We start from the raw sequence: 16,490 nt of genomic DNA, 5'->3' as shown, positions 1-16,490 counted from the left end.
GACACACACACACACACACACACACACACACACACACACACACACACACACACACACACACACAACATTTTTGTGTGTCGTGGTGTCGTCGTGCTGCTGGAACAAGACTGCACAGCACATGGAACGCTAGGATCTCCTCATCCTTTTTCTCATCCCTTCTGTCTGTCTGCCTCTCTCTCTCACTCTCTCTCTCTCTCACACACACACACTCTCTCTCACGCACACGCTGGCCATGCGGCTGAGCGAAAAGGCGACAAAGCGCCTGCGTCTGAAGGTGGAGGAGACGCAGAGCGTGACGGTGTTCCTGTCGTCGCCGTTTGGTGGCATGGAGCGGGAGCGCCACGTGTTTATCGAACAGTACCTGCCCATGCTGCGCGGCATGTGCGAGTCCCACGGCGTCTTTCTCAAAGTGTGCGATCTGAGGTGAGCCCCCCCTTCTTCATGCCCGCCCCTGCGTCACGGCTGAGGCATGACGCAGTTGCTGTGTCTCTCGATCACCAGCCACCCCAGCCACCAACCACACCTCTCCTCGCCTCTCTTCTCCTCGCCCTCTCACTTATTCCCTGTCTATCTGTCTCTGTCTATCTGTCTGTCTGTCTCACTCACTCTCCTTACCCCCTCCCTCACGCACGCACTGTAGGTGGGGCATCTCTGCACAGCAGGCGCAGCTGAATGAGACACTGCTGATCTGCTTGAAGGAGATTGACGACGCCGACATCTTTGCAGGAATGTACGGTCGTCGCTACGGGTCGTGCTATGATCCCGCCGACCCAAGCTCCGAGTGGGTGCTGCACAGCTTCCAGCGCGCCGCAGCCGACTACCCGTGGGTCATGCACCACAAAGACAGAGCCATCACGGAGATTGAGTTTCGCCACGGCTTCATGAACTCCCCCGGCCGGGTACGTGCGTGTGCGTGCGTCCGTGCGTGCGTGCGTGCGTGCGTGCGTGTGTGTGTTTGTGCGTGTGTGTGTGTGTATGTGTGTGTGCTTGGTGGCTGTTCACTGTGCACACACACACACACACACACGGGAGTTAACGTGTTCAGTCACATACCCTTTCTCCATCTCGTCTTATCACCACCCACCCCCCAGCCCTCACCACCGTCACCCTCACCACACCCTCATATCTGGTCACAGCGCCCCGCCCTCTTGTTCTTCCGCGACTTTGCGTTTGATGAGGAGATGGAACACATGGACCTGTCGCCCAAGGAGAAGCGCAAATACGCCCACCCGGGCACGGCTGCCCTGGCCAAACTCAACGGTGGGCATGTGCGTGTGTGCTATGTGCGTGTGTGTGTATGTATGTGTATGCGTGAGTATAATGCTGTTCTTCCTTCTCGTTGTGCTCCATGCTTTGTTCTCCCTTCCCCTTGCTTGTCCTTGCTTGTCCTTGCTTGTCCTTGCTTGTCCTTGCTTGTCCTTGCTTGTCCTTGCTTGTTCCTTGCTTGTTCCTTGCTTGTTCCTTGCTCTCACCTTTCCACGACCGTATTGCTTGCATGTGTTCTGCATCGGCAGCGATGATGGACGAGTGCACCGCCCTCGCTGAGACGCCAAACACAACGAGCGTTGACGGTCAGACACCCTCGACCTCATCCACACACACACAACTGGAACCGTGTTCTCTCCAGTCCCACATCCAAACTTGCACACATTTACAAGCTCACGAACACACACACACACACACACACACACACACACACGCACACACATTCACACTTTCACTCACACACACACACACACATTCACACATTCACACACACACACACACACACACACACACACACACACACACACACACACACACACACACACACACACACACACACACACACACACACACACACACATGCACTCAAACCATGGCCCACAGCACCGTGTCTGGGCTGACGGCCAAAGACCTCTACGCGCATCTGTTGCAGTCCGTGCGCCCCTCCAACGACGGCACGAGCACATCAACCACCACCAGCACCACCACCAGCAGTACAGCAAGCGCACTCACATCCCCGACCACACTGTCCACGTTCACGTCACCAGCACCAGCACAAACTCCGGCACCACCGCCGCCGCCGCAACCGCACGCACTGTTGCGACCAGACCTCCCTCCTCGCAAACGCGGCAAGACAACAGATGGTGACGATGGTCATGGTGGTGGTGGCAACAGGCAGCGTACGGTGCTGGTGATTGACGGCGTTGATAAGCTGGAGGATGAGATGTTTGCATGGCTGCCGGGACGAAAGGTCGCGGCCTGCGGATGGCTGCCATGCAACCCCGCCACCAACCAGCACTACCAACAACAACACCAACAACAACACCAACAACACACACCCCGGCAGCAGCAGCAGCAGCAGCAGTCAGCGTCGCAACAACAGCACCCGTCCCCACGCCATCAGCGGGACGGCGGATGCACCGTGGTGGTGTCTGTTGCCACGCCGGCTGCCCGGGATGCGCTCTTATGCTCGTTTCCACACGCGGCAGTGGTGGATGTGTCGCCACTGAGTCCAGCTGACCGCCGAGCCATGGTGACGGAGGTGCTGTTGCGTGCAAGCAAGACCCTGCCGCCTGATCTACAGGAGCAAGTGATTTCCAATCCGCAAACGGGCAACCCGCTGTTCCTGCAGCTGCTGTTGGATGAGCTGATCCAGTTTGGGCAGTTCAGCACGCTCTCGAGGAAGGTGAGCGAGCTGACCGCGTGCAAGACGACAGAGGCGCTTCTGGAGACCATTCTCTGTCGCATCGACGCCAACTTTGCACACGTGCGTACGTTGCTTGCAAGCAACGTGGTCGCCCGCAGCATGCGCTTGATTGCGTGTGCGCGGAGCGGCATCATCCCCGGCACGGAGCTCCGAGATCTCCTCGGCCTTGCGGACAGCGTGAGTTGGGGCGCTGCACTGCGCTGTGCTGTATTGTGGGCATGTGTTTGAAGGGGTTGTGCGTGTGTGCACTTGTTGTGTGCGTGCACGTTGTGTTGTGTGTGAATCTGCATGTGAGCGTGTGCGCGAGTTGTGCGTTCATGTTAAGTGGAATGCCCGCAATCGACTTGACCACCTCTCTCTCTCCCCCTCCTCGCTTGTTCGCCCTTCTGTCACATCACATCACCCCTCCCCTCCTCACACCACCACACCTCCACACCTTTGTCCCTCATCGCCCAATTGCATCTGTCGCTTGTCCGCCAGGCTTATGATCTGCTGTGGTCGTCGCTGCTGTTCAACATCAAACCGCTTGTCTCCATTCGCTCCGGCCGCGCGTCCTTCTCCCACAGCCACATTGCAGCAGCCGTCCACCGCAAGTACATCCACCACGCGCGCACACGAGCGGTGCAGGCGCACAGGGATGCGCGTGGTGACAGTGGTGGTGGTGATCGTAACGCAGGTGGTGGTGGTGGTGGTGCCAGTTATGGTGATCGCAGTGCAGGTGGTGGTGGTGGTGGTGGTGACAGTGGTGTGGGGAAGGTTGAAATGGTGCAAGCAGCACAGGACAAGGCGGAGACACATCCCACCACCACCACCACCACCACCTCCTCCTCCTCCTCCTCCGCTGCCATCACGATGATAACGATGGCAGGAGCAGCACCAACAACACGTGTGGGCGACGGGGAAGACGTTGAGGAGAAGGAAAACGACACGCAGGCGAGGAAGCGAGCGAAGATGGTGCGAAGCAACAGCGACAGCAGTGATGATCAACAAGAACGACAGAAGCAAGAAGATAACGCCAGCCAGCGAGCCCACACCACAGGTGGTGATTGCGCGAGTCAACGCGACAAAGCTCCAACCAACAGCAAACCATCGATTGCTCCCATCACAGCCGCTACTAATGTAACCGCAGCTGATCGTGGCGACAGTGGCGTGGGTGTTGTGCTCGCGACGCATACACACTTGGCAGCCTACTTCATTGGCAAGACAGCACCGCCCGTGCGCCTTCGCTACCCGTCCAGCGACGCCATTGATGATGCAATCGACACGCTGCTCGCTGCGGGTGCCCTGCGCCACCAGCCAACACGCATTCGTGGTCTTCCCAACGACAGGAAGGTTGATGAGCTTCCACTGCACCTCATTGCCTGCCGCGACGCCGCGCGTGTGCACATGTACTTGACAGACCCAGACTTTCTCGGTACGTGCAGCAGTCAGTGTGTGTGCGCGTGTTTGTTTGTTTGTTTGTTTGTGCGTATGGGTGTTTGTGCGTATGGGTGTTTGGGAAGTGTGTGTGCGCGCGTGTTGTGCGCGTGTTTGTTTGTGTGTTTGTGCGTATGGGTGTTGTGTGTGTGTGTGTGTGAGATGTACATACGCAAGCATCAGCACTCACCTCCATCACCACACCGTCTCCCCCGTCAGATGCAAAAGCGCGAGCGGGACGCATCACTGAGCTTGTGAGGGATTTCAAGTCCGCACACGACGCTTTCGCGCACACGCACATGCACTTGAGTTGTGCATCATCAGCGGCAGTTTCATCAACGTTCGACGGCACTCGCACCACACTGCCACATTCAGGATCATCATCAACAACTACTTCAACTGCAACGACAACCACAACAACAACTACTTCAACTGCAACAACAACAACACGATCAGCACCACTGCCATCATCATTATCATCGTCATCAGTGGCACGAACACCGCCAACCGTGGTTGAGGACCTGCGTCCGTTTGAGACGTTTGTCAAGTCGTCCGCTGCGCTCGTTCTACAAAGCAAGACGACACTGTTGCAGGCGGCACTGAACCGCCCAACTGCATCGCCCGTGCACCAGGCAGCCCAGCACACGGTCACGCGCATGGTCACGAAACAGCAGCAACACGAACAGCAAGAGCAGCAACAGCAACTGGGTAAGACTGACACAAAAGACACCGGTGTGCGTCAACGACAGCAGCAGCGTGGCGGTGATGGTGACGACAACGATAAAATGGTACCGCGTTCACCATCCATGCAACGATTGCGGCAGGGACGTGAGCAGTCACAGATGCAGCTGACAGCGGCCACGCCCTTCCACGCGCGCGAGCTGCTTACCCCAGCCAGACCCATGCAGCCGTTGCCTGCAGGCACGCACCACATGCACGAGGCGAAACAACACTTGTTCTTCCAGTGGGAAAACAAGCCGGAGAGCACAGACCCGTGCCTGATGACACTGACAGGACACGACGCAGGCGTCACAGACGTGAGTTTGCTCCTGAACGATGATGACGAACGACAAGATGGCAATGCCAGCAGTGGCAATGCCAGCAGTGGCGATGGTAGTGGTGATGGCGGACAGTATCTCTTGTCCAGCAGCAGCGACAATAGCTTAATTCTGTGGGATGTGGACACGCAGTCAGACGTGACGGTTCTTCGCGGCCACACCAAGCGCGTTGCCTGCTGCACCCTCGCTCGTGGCATCGCACGTCGTGGCGATGGTGATGGTGTTGAGGGTAGCGGCAGTGGCAGTGGCGGTGGTGCAAATGGTGACGATGATCGGCAACAACAGGGCAGTGGTGGAAGCGTGTCAATCACCGGCGTGCCAACAGCAGGGACAAGCACGCACACGGGGTCTGCGAAACGCACTGGCAGTACTGCTGACTGTAACACTAGCAGCAGCGGTGTGAGTGGTAATGGCGGTGCGGCAGGTAGGCTGCGTGTGTTCTCTGGCTCGAAGGACAAGACGGTGCGGGTGTGGAACGCGTCCAGCGGCGACTCGAGCATTCTCTTCAAAGCAGGGGGCGGCATCACGTCGCTTACCCTCATGTGCGATGGTGCGCGCTTGGCTGTTGGCACGGGCGACAAGAAGGTGATGATCCTGGCGCTGCCACAATCGGCACACTGCAGCCCTCGTGCTGAACAGAAAGCGGTCAAGCAACCTCGACCATCATCTTCATCAACAGCTGCTGCTGCTGCGAAGTATCACGCTGATGTTCGCAGCAGTGGCGGCGGCGGCGGCGGTGGTGATGGTGGTGGTGGCGTTGGCATTGTTGCGCATCAGCTGACTGGCCATCGTGGCAGCGTTCGCTGTGTCGCTGCTGCTACATACACGCCACGCGTTCTCTCCTGCGATGAAATATCCGTCCGCGTGTGGGATGGCGACGCCGGGTCGTGCCTGCAGGCAATCACGGGTCTACGTGATGTGACGTCATGCTGCTTTGCCCGCGGCACAGAGGACTGGCTGGCGTTTTCCTCCGCAAAAACAGCGCTTGTTTACAGTCTTGACGAAGGTGTGTGTATGTGTGCATGTGGTGTGTGTGTGTGCATGTGATGTGTGTGTGTGTATGCGTTGTGTGTGTGTGTTGTGTGTTCGAGTGTGTGTGTGTGTGCATGTGTTGTGTATTTGTGTGTTCGTGTATTTGTGCGTGTGTTGTGAACTTGTGTGTACGTGTCATGATCTTCAGCACTCCCTTGCGTGCCCTCCTCTCCCTCACATCTCACCCAACAACCCCACGATACAATACAGGTCGCTATTCGCAGCACCGCGCCCTCGCTGGCCACACAGGAGCCATCAAGACAGTCACTGCCATTGACGCCACCCGCCTTGCCACAGGGTGTGTCCGCATGACTGGAGGTGTCCGCGCTGTGTTTCTTTGCTTGCTTGTGTGTGTGTGTGTGTGCATTTTGTCTGCTGGGCCCAAATCACGTCAACTTGTTCCATGTCATGTTGTTTCAATGTGTTTGCTGATCATCTCCATTCGCTTTCTCGCATACATCAGTCGAAAGTTCTCAGTCCACTCACCCTCGGCAACCCCCTACTCTCCCAAACCATTTGCTCTTCTCTTCTCTCTCCTCCTCCTCTCTCTTCTCCTCTCCTCTCTTCTCTCTTCTCTCTTCTCTCTTCTCTCTTCTCTCCTCTCTCTTCTCCTGTCCTTTCCAGTGGTGACGACACCATAGTTCGCATCTGGGCTGCTCTCGACGGCGTGTGTTTGCGGGAACTGAGCGGACACGTGCGATCTGTCACGTGCGCCGTCGCTTCAAGCAGGTGCGTCTGCTGTTGATGGTGGCGGTGGTTGTGTGTGTGGTTGTGGGACTAGGATTGTGATTGTGCCTGATTGGTTGCTGCTCATTGCATCGACTGTTTCACACATACGCACGCACCCACTTATTCGCTCACACAGTCATTCACACATGCGCACGCACACTCACACTCACTCACTCACTCACTCACTCACTCACTCACTCACTCACTCACTCACTCACTCACTCACTCACTCACTCACTCATACCCGACACAAACACATGCTTACTCACTCACTTCCACTGTCACACTGACCCCATCCAGGCTGCTTGCGAGTGGAAGCAAGGACAAATCGATCAAGTTGTTCGACATTGAGACGGCACTGAGCACTGCCTCCTCAGCACCGCCATCACAGCGCAGCCATGCCATCCCTGTTCCACAACTGCCAACAATAGCGGCCGCAACAACACCAACGACAGCTATGGCAACAACAAGCACTTCCTCGCGCGAAGGTGGCGAGCTGCCCTTGCTGCTGCACTCCACCTCCATCCTCAGCTGTCATGTGTTCAAGGACACTGTCTTTACCGCATCTGCCGATGCCACCGTGCGGTTTTGGGATCGTCACACGCTCGCGCTGCGTGCACGCTTCACCGGCCACTCGTCGTGGGTGCTCACGCTCGCGTGCAACGAAGACCACGGCCTGTGCGTGTCTGGCAGCAACGACACGACGCTATTCGTGTTTGACATGAAAACGCTTCAACCGCTGGCGCACCTCAAGGGCCACAACGAACGCGTGGACGCGTGCGACATTTCGCGCGACGCAAGCCTGGTTGTCTCTGGTTCAGCGGACACGTCCGTGCGGCTGTGGCGCGTGCCAAAGCGAACGGCAGCAGCCACAGCGACCACGGACACAACAGCAGAAGCAAGCACCGACACTACGGCAGCCACAGCTTCCCATGCCACCACCACCACCACCACCACCACCACCACCACCACCACCACGTGTGGCAGCGGTGCGGAGGCTGGGGAGCTGGAAGAACTGTGCATTTGGCGCCACGCCACACACATGTCCAAGATCATCGGATGCAAGTTCCACCCCGTGTTGCGTGTGGTCCTCTCCTGTGACGCTTCTGGCGCCGTCCACGTCATCAAAACGCGGACAGGGGAGCTGGTGCGTATTGCGCTGACGCGCGAGGAGCCGCCACGCCAGCTGTCCTGTTTTGCGCTTTCCGCATTGGGAAAGTATTTCGTCACGGGCGCTGCGTCCGGGGTGCTGACGGTCTATCGACAAGCGGAGTTTCCGCCACCGTCACGCCGTGGCAGCGTTGCAGACACCAGTCTGGCAGTGCTCAAACACACGTACCGTGGCAACGATGATGGTGGTGTTGGTGGTGATGTTGGTGTTGGTGGTGATGTCGCACCACAGCGCGTTCGCATTGCGACGTTGTTCAAATCGCAAGGGTCTCTGGGCATCCGCTTTGATCCCATCACAACGGTGACGGAGAGTGGTGCCGTTGTTGGCCTCATCTACCCAAAGTCGCAAGCAGATGCACGGCTCGACATTCAGCAGGGTATGTCGTCGTCGTCGTTGTTGTTGTTGTCGTCGTCGTCGTTGTTGTTGTTTAAGTTGTTGTGGTGCATGGGCTTTGCTGTTGTAGTGATGATGTTGCGATTGTGTTGTGTTTTTTTTTTTCTTCATTTGTATGTATTGTTCATACTCACGCACCCCACTACCATCGTCATCGCCACCCCCACAACCAACCACCACCGCCACCTTCATCATCAGGGGACCGCGTTGTGTCTGTGAACGGCACCAACTTTGCGCACGCGTCTGTGCTGCAGCTGCTGACAGCGCTCGATCGCATTCCGGACCGCGTGCAATTGGGACTCGTGCCGGACAGTGGCGCCGGTGGCCACGATGCAACGGGTTGGCGCGAGCGGGGGCATGGTGCGGCAAAGGAATGTGGAGGCGATGATGATGGCGATGATGGCGATGATGGTGATGATAATGGTGGTGATGGTGGTGATGGTGGCGATGGCGACGGGCGTGAAAGGCGGCAGCCGCGCGGGAGCTTTGACGTTGACACTGGACTCGGCCAGTCGCTGGCAACACAGGAGTCGATGGCCGCTGATGAGGAGGCGGTGCGGGAGGAGATGCACACGCGTGGTGATGGCGACCGTGCAAACGTGGCAGCAACGGCAGCAACGGCAGCAGACACTGCGCAGAAACAAGGCGAGACAGCCGGAGCAGAACAAGGAGGAACAGAATCATCGCAGGGAAAACATGAAGCAGACACAGGAATGGCAGGAACTGTGAACAATGTGCACGCAAGTAACACCATCACCACCACGACAGCCGCTGGCAGCGATGACGACGAAGGGTTGAGCCCGGCGAGTGCGCAGCGGAGGCGAAACAACTTGCGAGAGAGCGCGAAACGCGTGCTGATGGTGAAGCGATGGGCTGCGGGCCACCGCGATGGCGTGCAGTGGGAGAACACGCAGAGCCCCATATGGACGGGGCAGCACACGGATGCGGTGGCGGCGGCGGTGTTTGCCATGCGTGATGCCCTCCTCATCACCGCCAGCAGGGACGCCAGCATCAAGGTGAAGCGTGTGTGTATGTGTGTGTGTGTGTGCGTGTGTGTGTGTGTGTGTGTGTGTGTGTGTGTGTGTGTGTGCGTGTGTGTGTGTGTGTGTGTGTGTGTGTGTGTGTGTGTGTGTGTGTTCATGTTTGTTTATGTGTGCGTTTGCGTGCTGGGGTTTGTTTGTTGGTTCGTGTAGACGCAGTACTTTCAGCTCACTTGCACATACCCACACACACGCACACGTTTTTGCTCACATTGCCCCACCACCAACGCTGTTCATACCAGGTGTGGTCGACTGTGCAGGGCGCGCTGCTTGCTAATCTTGTTGCTGCGCCGTGTGCTCTCCACTGCATTGCCGTCACAGCTGACCCCGCCCTCACACGTGAGTCGTCACATTTTGTGCTGTGCTGTGTTGTGTTGTGTTGTGTTGTGTTGTGTTGTGTTGTGTGATCACCTTGCTGCTACTATTCCTTGCGATCTTCCTTGTCAACCTCACACACACACACACACACATACACACACACACACACACACACACACTCTCTCTCTCTCTCTCTCTCTCTCTCTCTCTCTCTCTCTCTCTCTCTCTCTCTCTCTCTCTCTCTCTCTCTCTCTCTCTCTCTCTCTCTCCCTCTCTCCGCTTCATCCAATACGTTGGACATGGCTGCCAGTGTTTGTGGGCGATACCAAAGGCCATCTCGCTGTGCTGCGCGCGCTCTCCAGCCCACAGCTACACCAGAGTGACGACGAAGATGATGATGATGATGACGGTGATGATAATGTCGATGGTCGTGGTCGTGGTGGTGGTGGAGTGCGACACTAATGCAGGGTGTAATCGCGGTACTTCACACTGTTTGTGATGCGTGCATGAAATCCCACCAACCATCCTTTTGTACTCGAAGAAATAGACGAACGCAATCTGACCATGCTATGTGCAGCAGCCAACAAGGCACAACAACGCATCACGTGGAAGCAACGCAAAAGAAACGGCTGAAGTCCAATTGCAAACAAACGAGCTGCCGTTCATAACACACACACATGTACACAGACACACACATGTACACACAGACACACACGCACACACGCACACATACACAAGCAGCGCGAGCAAGCACGCCACTCCTCAAGGGCTAGATGCGGTGTGTGAAGTCATCGTAGTCATCATGAGCATCCCCGCGCCGAAAGGTGTATTGGTCCAGGTCAACGTCTGGGCCGAGGACAGCAAGCGCCGTGGGGTCACCGAGTTGTGCTTGTTGGATGAGATCAAGCACCATGTAAGATGGGAGCCCCAGGGAGGCTGTGTCGAGGCCCAACATCAAGTTGTCATCGTCGTCGTCATCCTCATCATCATCATCGTCATCATCATCGTCATCATCATCGTCGTCGTCATCATCGTTATGGTGGCCATCATGCTCAGGAGAGCCGTTTGGGGAAGAAGACACTTGAAACCCTTGAAGGTGTTGCTCCAACGCAGCCATGTCATGATCATCATCGTCATGATCATCATCATCTTCATGATCATTGCCCTCCAATTCATCGTCATCATCATCATCGTCCTCCCAAGCTTCATCATCATCATCATCATCGTCGTCGTCGTCGTCGTCGTCATCACCATATTCGTCCTCGCTGTAGTAGTAGTCGGATTTGAGCACACGGCGGTCAACAAAGTACTCGTCCTGCTCAATGTCCACCTGATCACGCCAAACGGTGACAGCCGCAGTAGTGATGGTTGGCGGTGGTGATGGTTGGTGGCAATAACCGATGTAATATGCGGCATCAGGCCATGTATAATCAGCACAGCCACAACAGCCACAACAACTATTCAACGCCATCGCTGACTCAAGCAGCACCTGCACTTCTTTTGCCACAATGCATCACAAAGCACGCCACGATTACCTGCAAGCATAGATCAACGTCACTGTGGTTGGCAGCAAAGCCGTTGCCAGATGACCCAAAGGCAAACAGGCGCGCACAGCGAGGGAATATGCCCGACGCCGCAATGGCAGCCTGTCCACACCGTGTGATAATATTGAGTATGTGCGCGTGTGTGTGTGAGAGAGAGAGTGTGTGTGTGTGTGTGTGCGTGTGTGTGTGAGAGAGAGAGAGAGAGACAGTGTGTGTGTGTGTGTGTGTGTGTGTGTGTGTGTGTGTGTGGGTGTGTGTGGGTGTGTGTGTGTGGGTGTGCGACAAAGTATATTTGTTGCTGCTATCATCACAAGCAGGCCCTGTGTGCAATCAATTGTATGCTAATTAGCTTCCAGTGCATCATAAACGCGTCGTCTTGGTGTTGTCCCAAACTCGAACAACTGCGACGGTACGCACGTCATAGTCGGCCACCAAATCTTCCCGCTCCTCCGCTTCATGGGCCGGCAGAATCTGTACGATGGTTGTGTGCGCGTGTACGTGTGAGTGAGTGCATGAACGTCCATGGGTATGTGAATGTGTCCGTGTATGCGTGTGACGAATTGTTGCAACAAAACGCAACGCTTGAGCTTCGCATGTTGCCTTTGCACTTCTTGTCACCACAAACACACACACACACACAACACAAATACACACCGTGTGATTAAAGTGCCGCTGCAGCCCTTGGGAGAGGGCATCAAACTGCTCCTGGGAAGGGCGCGGAGGAATTGTTGACATGACGTCCTGTGCACACATGAGCGAGCATATTGGCGTGAGGTGACACAAGACAGCTCATGTAAGGTCGTGTGAGAGTGTGCAAACAGAAGTCGCGTGTAAACCGCAATCAGGCGCTGGGTGAAGATCATAGCAATGCGCAAAGTGTGCCATCCCATGATGGTAACCCACCACTGTCGTCGGAAAGTGCTGCACATGTGGGGATCGGTGGGAGGCGTGCGCTGCGTTCTTGTCGCCCGAGCTCATGGCGTTCTTATCGGCAGAGTGCCTTGCATCGTGGTGCTGAGTGCGAGGGCTTGCATGCGGATGATGATGATGATGCTGGCGCTGCTGTTGGTGCTGTTGTTGCTGCTGTTGGTGTTGCTGTTCCTGCTGTTGGTGCTGCTGTTGCTGCTGTTGAGGTGCTTTCTTCTTCGTATGCTTCTTCTTCTTCTGCTGCTGCTGCTGCTGATGGTGCTGCTGCTGCTTCTGCTGTTGTTGGTGCCGCTGATGGTGGTGCTGGTAGGCGGACGTACGGCTGTGCGCTTGTCGCCCATGGTCACTTGCTGCCGGGTTGGTGTCCAGCCGATCAAACACGGAAGGCTTGTGGCGCGGCGATCTGTGCGATGAAGCGTGGGAAGATGGCTGCTGGCCCTGAACCGGGGCTGGGCTGTGGTGACGATGGTGCTGCTTGTGACCTCCACGCGGCGGGGTGCCACGTGATGGCGTGTGTTGTGGCGTGTGGCCGTTCGCACCACGCCCGCTGCCGCGACCACTGTGCCGGTTGCCACGTCCGCCGTCACGGCGGTTGTTTCGGCGCCTGTTCCTGCGCGTGGAAGGCGGCGTGGAAGGCGCTGTGGGATCATACGATGCGGCCCCATGGTGGTATTGGTCTGCCGCCTGATGGTAAGACGACGTGCCGTCGTCCGAGAATGGCTGCCTGCCATTGTTGTTGTAGTTTTGATAGTCGACGTGGCGCTGATCGCCACCACCAGCTCGTCCGCCTCGTCCGCCACGGCCGCCACGACCACCCCGACTTCCACCACGGCTTCCACGGCCACGTCTTCCAGTGCCGCCACCACGACCAGCACCGCGACCAGCACCGCGACCAGCACCGCGGCCAGCACAGCGGCCACCCCTGCCTCTGCTGCTCTGTCCGCCACCACGGCCACCACGACTGCTGCTGGTGCTGTTGTCCATCGTCGCAGGTCGCACTGGTTCCACTACACCTTTGTGTGTCGCGTCTTGGGCAGTTTATGCGACAGCAAAAATCGACCGAGAATAACTGCTGTCTGACAAACCTGAAGCAAGCAAGCAAGCAAGCAAGCAAGAAGCATGGTGGACGATGAGAAGCGCGTCTTCACGCAAGTGTCTGCGGATGATGGGATTGCCTACCACCTGCTTCCTTCAAGCAGGTACAACCCGGACGAGAAGCACGAACCCGTCGACTACCAGGTGCGCAATTGTTTGTGTATTTGTTTGTGTATTTGTTTGTTTGTGTGTTTGTTTGTTGTTGGTGCGGATGTGCATTGTGGGAACACATGTGCATCTTTACGATTGTTTTCCGAAACTCATACACGCTGTTTGCTGTGCAACTTGCTCAGAACTTCAAATTCCCTGCATCTGAGGGAGAAGAGGCAGCAACGACAGTGAAGCGCCACGTGAAGAAAGCAAAAGCGGAACAGGCACAAGAAGAAGGGTCAGTGCACGCACATGCGTTCGTGTCTTGCTTGTGTGCACGGGCCTGCACCTTCTAACGCCATCAGTTTGAAGCTGATGACAGCCACACGTTGCGCCAAGCACGCAAAGCACATGGCGTTCTCACCCTGCTTCCGTTACCAATGGCTGTATATGTATGTATGTATGTGTGTATGTATGTGTGTATGTATGTATGTGTGTGTATGTATGTGTGTATGTGGGTATGTGTGTGTGTATGTATGTATGTATGTATGTATGTATGTATGTGTGTGTGTATGTGTGTATGTATGTGTGTGTGTGTGTGACGCTTGCAGTGTGCCAGCATGTGACAGACAGCCGGTGCTCTTCTTTGCGGAATCGGCAGCGCACGCGCCCACAAGTGAGTCGAATGATGTGCATACGCTTGTTCGTCTCTCGCCGAGGGACCTGCGTTCTTCCTTACAAAGGTCCTCCATGTCTCCGGTCGCACTTACCTTTGTACCACGCGTTGTCTACACTGACAACTGTGCATGCACTTGCCGTTGCATCGTGCTTGACAGGCGCCCCGCTGCCCGAGCAATTCTTTGACGTTTCCCGCAACGAGGTCATGGCTATGATACCAGACAAGCCCATGTAAGCGCAGATGATGATGCTTGCCCAGTGCTGCTGCTCTCCGTGGAAAGTTCTTGCTGCTTTGTGCGCCGTGGTGGTACTGTTGCTGTTTGCTCTTGCTGTTTGCTGTTGCTGGTACTGTTGCTGCTGCCGTTGTCATGTCTCATGCTGCTCCACCTTTGCTACATGTCGGCTACAGTGGCGAGCAGCCCTTGACAAGCGCCGTGGCGCGACGGAAGAAAGAGGAGGTGCGTTGTCTGCACCGTCTGTTCTTCCGTTCTCCTGCCATCGCACACTCGTTGCGCCACTGCGCAACCACCAACAAATAACAACACCACTGCATTGCGCGCGATGACCATCCTGCCGCCGTTCATCAGGCCAAGCGTGTGCCGCCGCCGAATGCGGTTGTTGTCCGTCTCACATTCAGCGATCGAACCGTTATCCAGGCACGCTTCCTCCCAGAGGTATGCCAGCGTGTATGTGTGTGTATGCATGTGTGTGTGTGTGTTGTGCATGTGTGTGTGCGTGTGCGTTTGTATGTGGGTGTGGGTGTGCAAATACGCGTCTCTCATCTGCTTGTTTGTACGCCCGCTGTGACTTCGTTCACACCACCACCCCAACTCCCACCATCCACGACGCCAGGAGCGAGTTGCGAGCGCGTATGCCCTGCTCGACCAGTATGTGCGTGCAGAGCGCCGTGATGAGGTGCTGCTGTTCACGGCCCCGCCGCGCCGCCCATATCCGCGATCGTCGCGCCACCGCTTCGCAGACGTCAGCCCAGGCTCCTGCATCGTCATCCGTATTGGTCAGCAGCTCACACTTGTGATGGTGGTGGTGGTGGTGGTGTGTGTGTATGTATGAGAGAGTGAGTGAGTGCGTGCGTGTGTGTGTGTGTGTGTGTGTGTGTGTGTGTGTGTGTGTGTGTGAATGTTTCTGTCTGACTGTCTGTCTATCTTTGCGTGCGTGTGTGTGTGCGTGCGTGCGCGCGTGTGCGTAACAGAGAGTGTGTGAGGTACCCTCAGTTTGCGAGCCATTGTGCTCCTGCTTGATGTTTCCAACCATACACCTCCAACGTGCTTCTTTAGCGCCTGTCACCCCTTGTCCTTTTGCCTCTCTCACACATGACCACCACCACCACCACCATCTACGCCTTCATTACCCGGCCCCGCCCCTATCATCACCGCCCACCAGGGAGCAGCAAGAGTGCGCCGTTTGCCGGACGGGACGTCCTGACGCAAGAAACCCTTGCGCGTGTGCAATCACAGGCGAGTGTGACGCAAGCGGTTGAGCAGCAGGTTGCCGGTGTCAGGCAGAGCAAACCCAAGCAGAACGAGAAGGAGGAGGACACCGCAAAGGACAGCAGCAAGCACGAATCGTACGTGTCATGTGTGTGTATTTGCTGTGTTATGTGCTTGTGTGTGTGTGTGTGTGTGTGTGTGTGTGTGTGTGTGTGTGCATTTGTTGTGTTATGTGTGTTACATGTATGTGTGTTATGTACGTGCATCTTAGATGCGCGCGCTCTCTCTAATACGCCCCGCTGCTCCCACCCACCACTCTCAACCATCATACGCCTCAACCATCATACGCCTCAACCACCATCACCATCATCCCCTCCCAAATCACCATCGTCGCCTGAGCAGGAAGCGTGCCGGCAAGCCGCGACTGACACCGGAGCAGCGGCAGGCGCGACTTGAGGCCATCATGCTCAAGCACATGCGCAAATAGCGCTTGCATTGGTCGGGCGGTGGCGTGGTGAGGTTGCCTGCAAGCACATGGGGAATGGGGAAGGTGGTGAATGCTGTGCTGGGTTGCGTGTGTGTGTGTGTGTGTGTGTGTGTGTGTGTGTGCTCGCAAACATCGCGGCACTCCTTCGCATCGTGTTCTGTCCATATTCGCCGCTGCCAATGTCTCTCGTTTGTTTAATAGTCTAAATGACTTTGTTGAAAATGCAGTCCAACACTGCGATTTACATGTCCATTCCAGTCGACGTTCATGTCCGCTCAGAGAAGTCGTAACAGTGCTACACACACACACACACACACACACACACACACACACACACACACACACACACACACACACACACACACACAACAA

General features: G+C 56.3%; 3 protein-coding genes across 3 annotated transcripts; 2 read left to right on the top strand and 1 right to left on the bottom strand.

Moving 5' to 3' along the window:
• The first annotated feature begins 149 nt into the window (after nucleotides 1–149).
• On the top strand, nucleotides 150–10,411 carry PTSG_08682 (uncharacterized protein). The gene is made up of 12 exons (XM_004990416.1): nucleotides 150–423; nucleotides 641–899; nucleotides 1,137–1,260; nucleotides 1,515–2,869; nucleotides 3,173–4,106; nucleotides 4,328–6,172; nucleotides 6,409–6,496; nucleotides 6,823–6,927; nucleotides 7,228–8,474; nucleotides 8,690–9,507; nucleotides 9,774–9,870; nucleotides 10,160–10,411. The coding sequence occupies exons 1-12, from the start codon at nucleotides 233–235 to the stop codon at nucleotides 10,309–10,311; spliced, it is 7,215 nt and encodes a 2,404-aa protein (XP_004990473.1). The 5' UTR covers nucleotides 150–232; the 3' UTR covers nucleotides 10,312–10,411.
• PTSG_08681 (uncharacterized protein) lies at nucleotides 10,283–13,378 on the bottom strand. Its single transcript, XM_004990415.1, has 5 exons — nucleotides 12,297–13,378; nucleotides 12,048–12,134; nucleotides 11,811–11,864; nucleotides 11,385–11,495; nucleotides 10,283–11,179 (listed from the first exon to the last, which is right to left on the bottom strand). Exons 1-5 carry the CDS (start codon nucleotides 13,302–13,304, stop codon nucleotides 10,619–10,621), a joined length of 1,821 nt encoding a protein of 606 aa, XP_004990472.1. The 5' UTR covers nucleotides 13,305–13,378; the 3' UTR covers nucleotides 10,283–10,618.
• PTSG_08680 (uncharacterized protein) lies at nucleotides 13,368–16,240 on the top strand. Its single transcript, XM_004990414.1, has 9 exons — nucleotides 13,368–13,559; nucleotides 13,709–13,803; nucleotides 14,117–14,181; nucleotides 14,342–14,414; nucleotides 14,593–14,641; nucleotides 14,771–14,857; nucleotides 15,036–15,198; nucleotides 15,585–15,768; nucleotides 16,034–16,240. The coding sequence occupies exons 1-9, from the start codon at nucleotides 13,440–13,442 to the stop codon at nucleotides 16,116–16,118; spliced, it is 921 nt and encodes a 306-aa protein (XP_004990471.1). The 5' UTR covers nucleotides 13,368–13,439; the 3' UTR covers nucleotides 16,119–16,240.
• The last annotated feature ends 250 nt before the right edge of the window (nucleotides 16,241–16,490 follow it).

The sequence above is a fragment of the Salpingoeca rosetta genome, assembly GCF_000188695.1.
Source record: "Salpingoeca rosetta unplaced genomic scaffold supercont1.24, whole genome shotgun sequence".
Classification (NCBI taxonomy): Eukaryota; class Choanoflagellata; order Craspedida; family Salpingoecidae; genus Salpingoeca; species Salpingoeca rosetta.
This window is presented reverse-complemented; position numbering and strand designations above follow the sequence as displayed.

Bases quoted from the DNA above. Each gene is read 5' to 3' on its own strand.
- PTSG_08682 (XM_004990416.1), top strand. From the start codon at position 233: ATGCGGCTGAGCGAAAAGGCGACAAAGCGCCTGCGTCTGAAGGTGGAG. The intron at 900-1,136 runs GTACGTGCGTGT...ATCTGGTCACAG, and splicing joins TCATGAACTCCCCCGGCCGG to CGCCCCGCCCTCTTGTTCTT. The intron at 9,871-10,159 runs GTGAGTCGTCAC...CATGGCTGCCAG, and splicing joins AGCTGACCCCGCCCTCACAC to TGTTTGTGGGCGATACCAAA.
- PTSG_08681 (XM_004990415.1), bottom strand. From the start codon at position 13,304: ATGGACAACAGCACCAGCAGCAGTCGTGGTGGCCGTGGTGGCGGACAG. The intron at 12,135-12,296 runs GTGGGTTACCAT...ATGTGTGCACAG, and splicing joins AGCACTTTCCGACGACAGTG to GACGTCATGTCAACAATTCC. The intron at 11,496-11,810 runs GTGCGTACCGTC...CGGTGTGGACAG, and splicing joins ATTTGGTGGCCGACTATGAC to GCTGCCATTGCGGCGTCGGG.
- PTSG_08680 (XM_004990414.1), top strand. From the start codon at position 13,440: ATGGTGGACGATGAGAAGCGCGTCTTCACGCAAGTGTCTGCGGATGAT. The intron at 13,560-13,708 runs GTGCGCAATTGT...CAACTTGCTCAG, and splicing joins ACGAACCCGTCGACTACCAG to AACTTCAAATTCCCTGCATC. The intron at 15,199-15,584 runs GTCAGCAGCTCA...ACCGCCCACCAG, and splicing joins CTGCATCGTCATCCGTATTG to GGAGCAGCAAGAGTGCGCCG.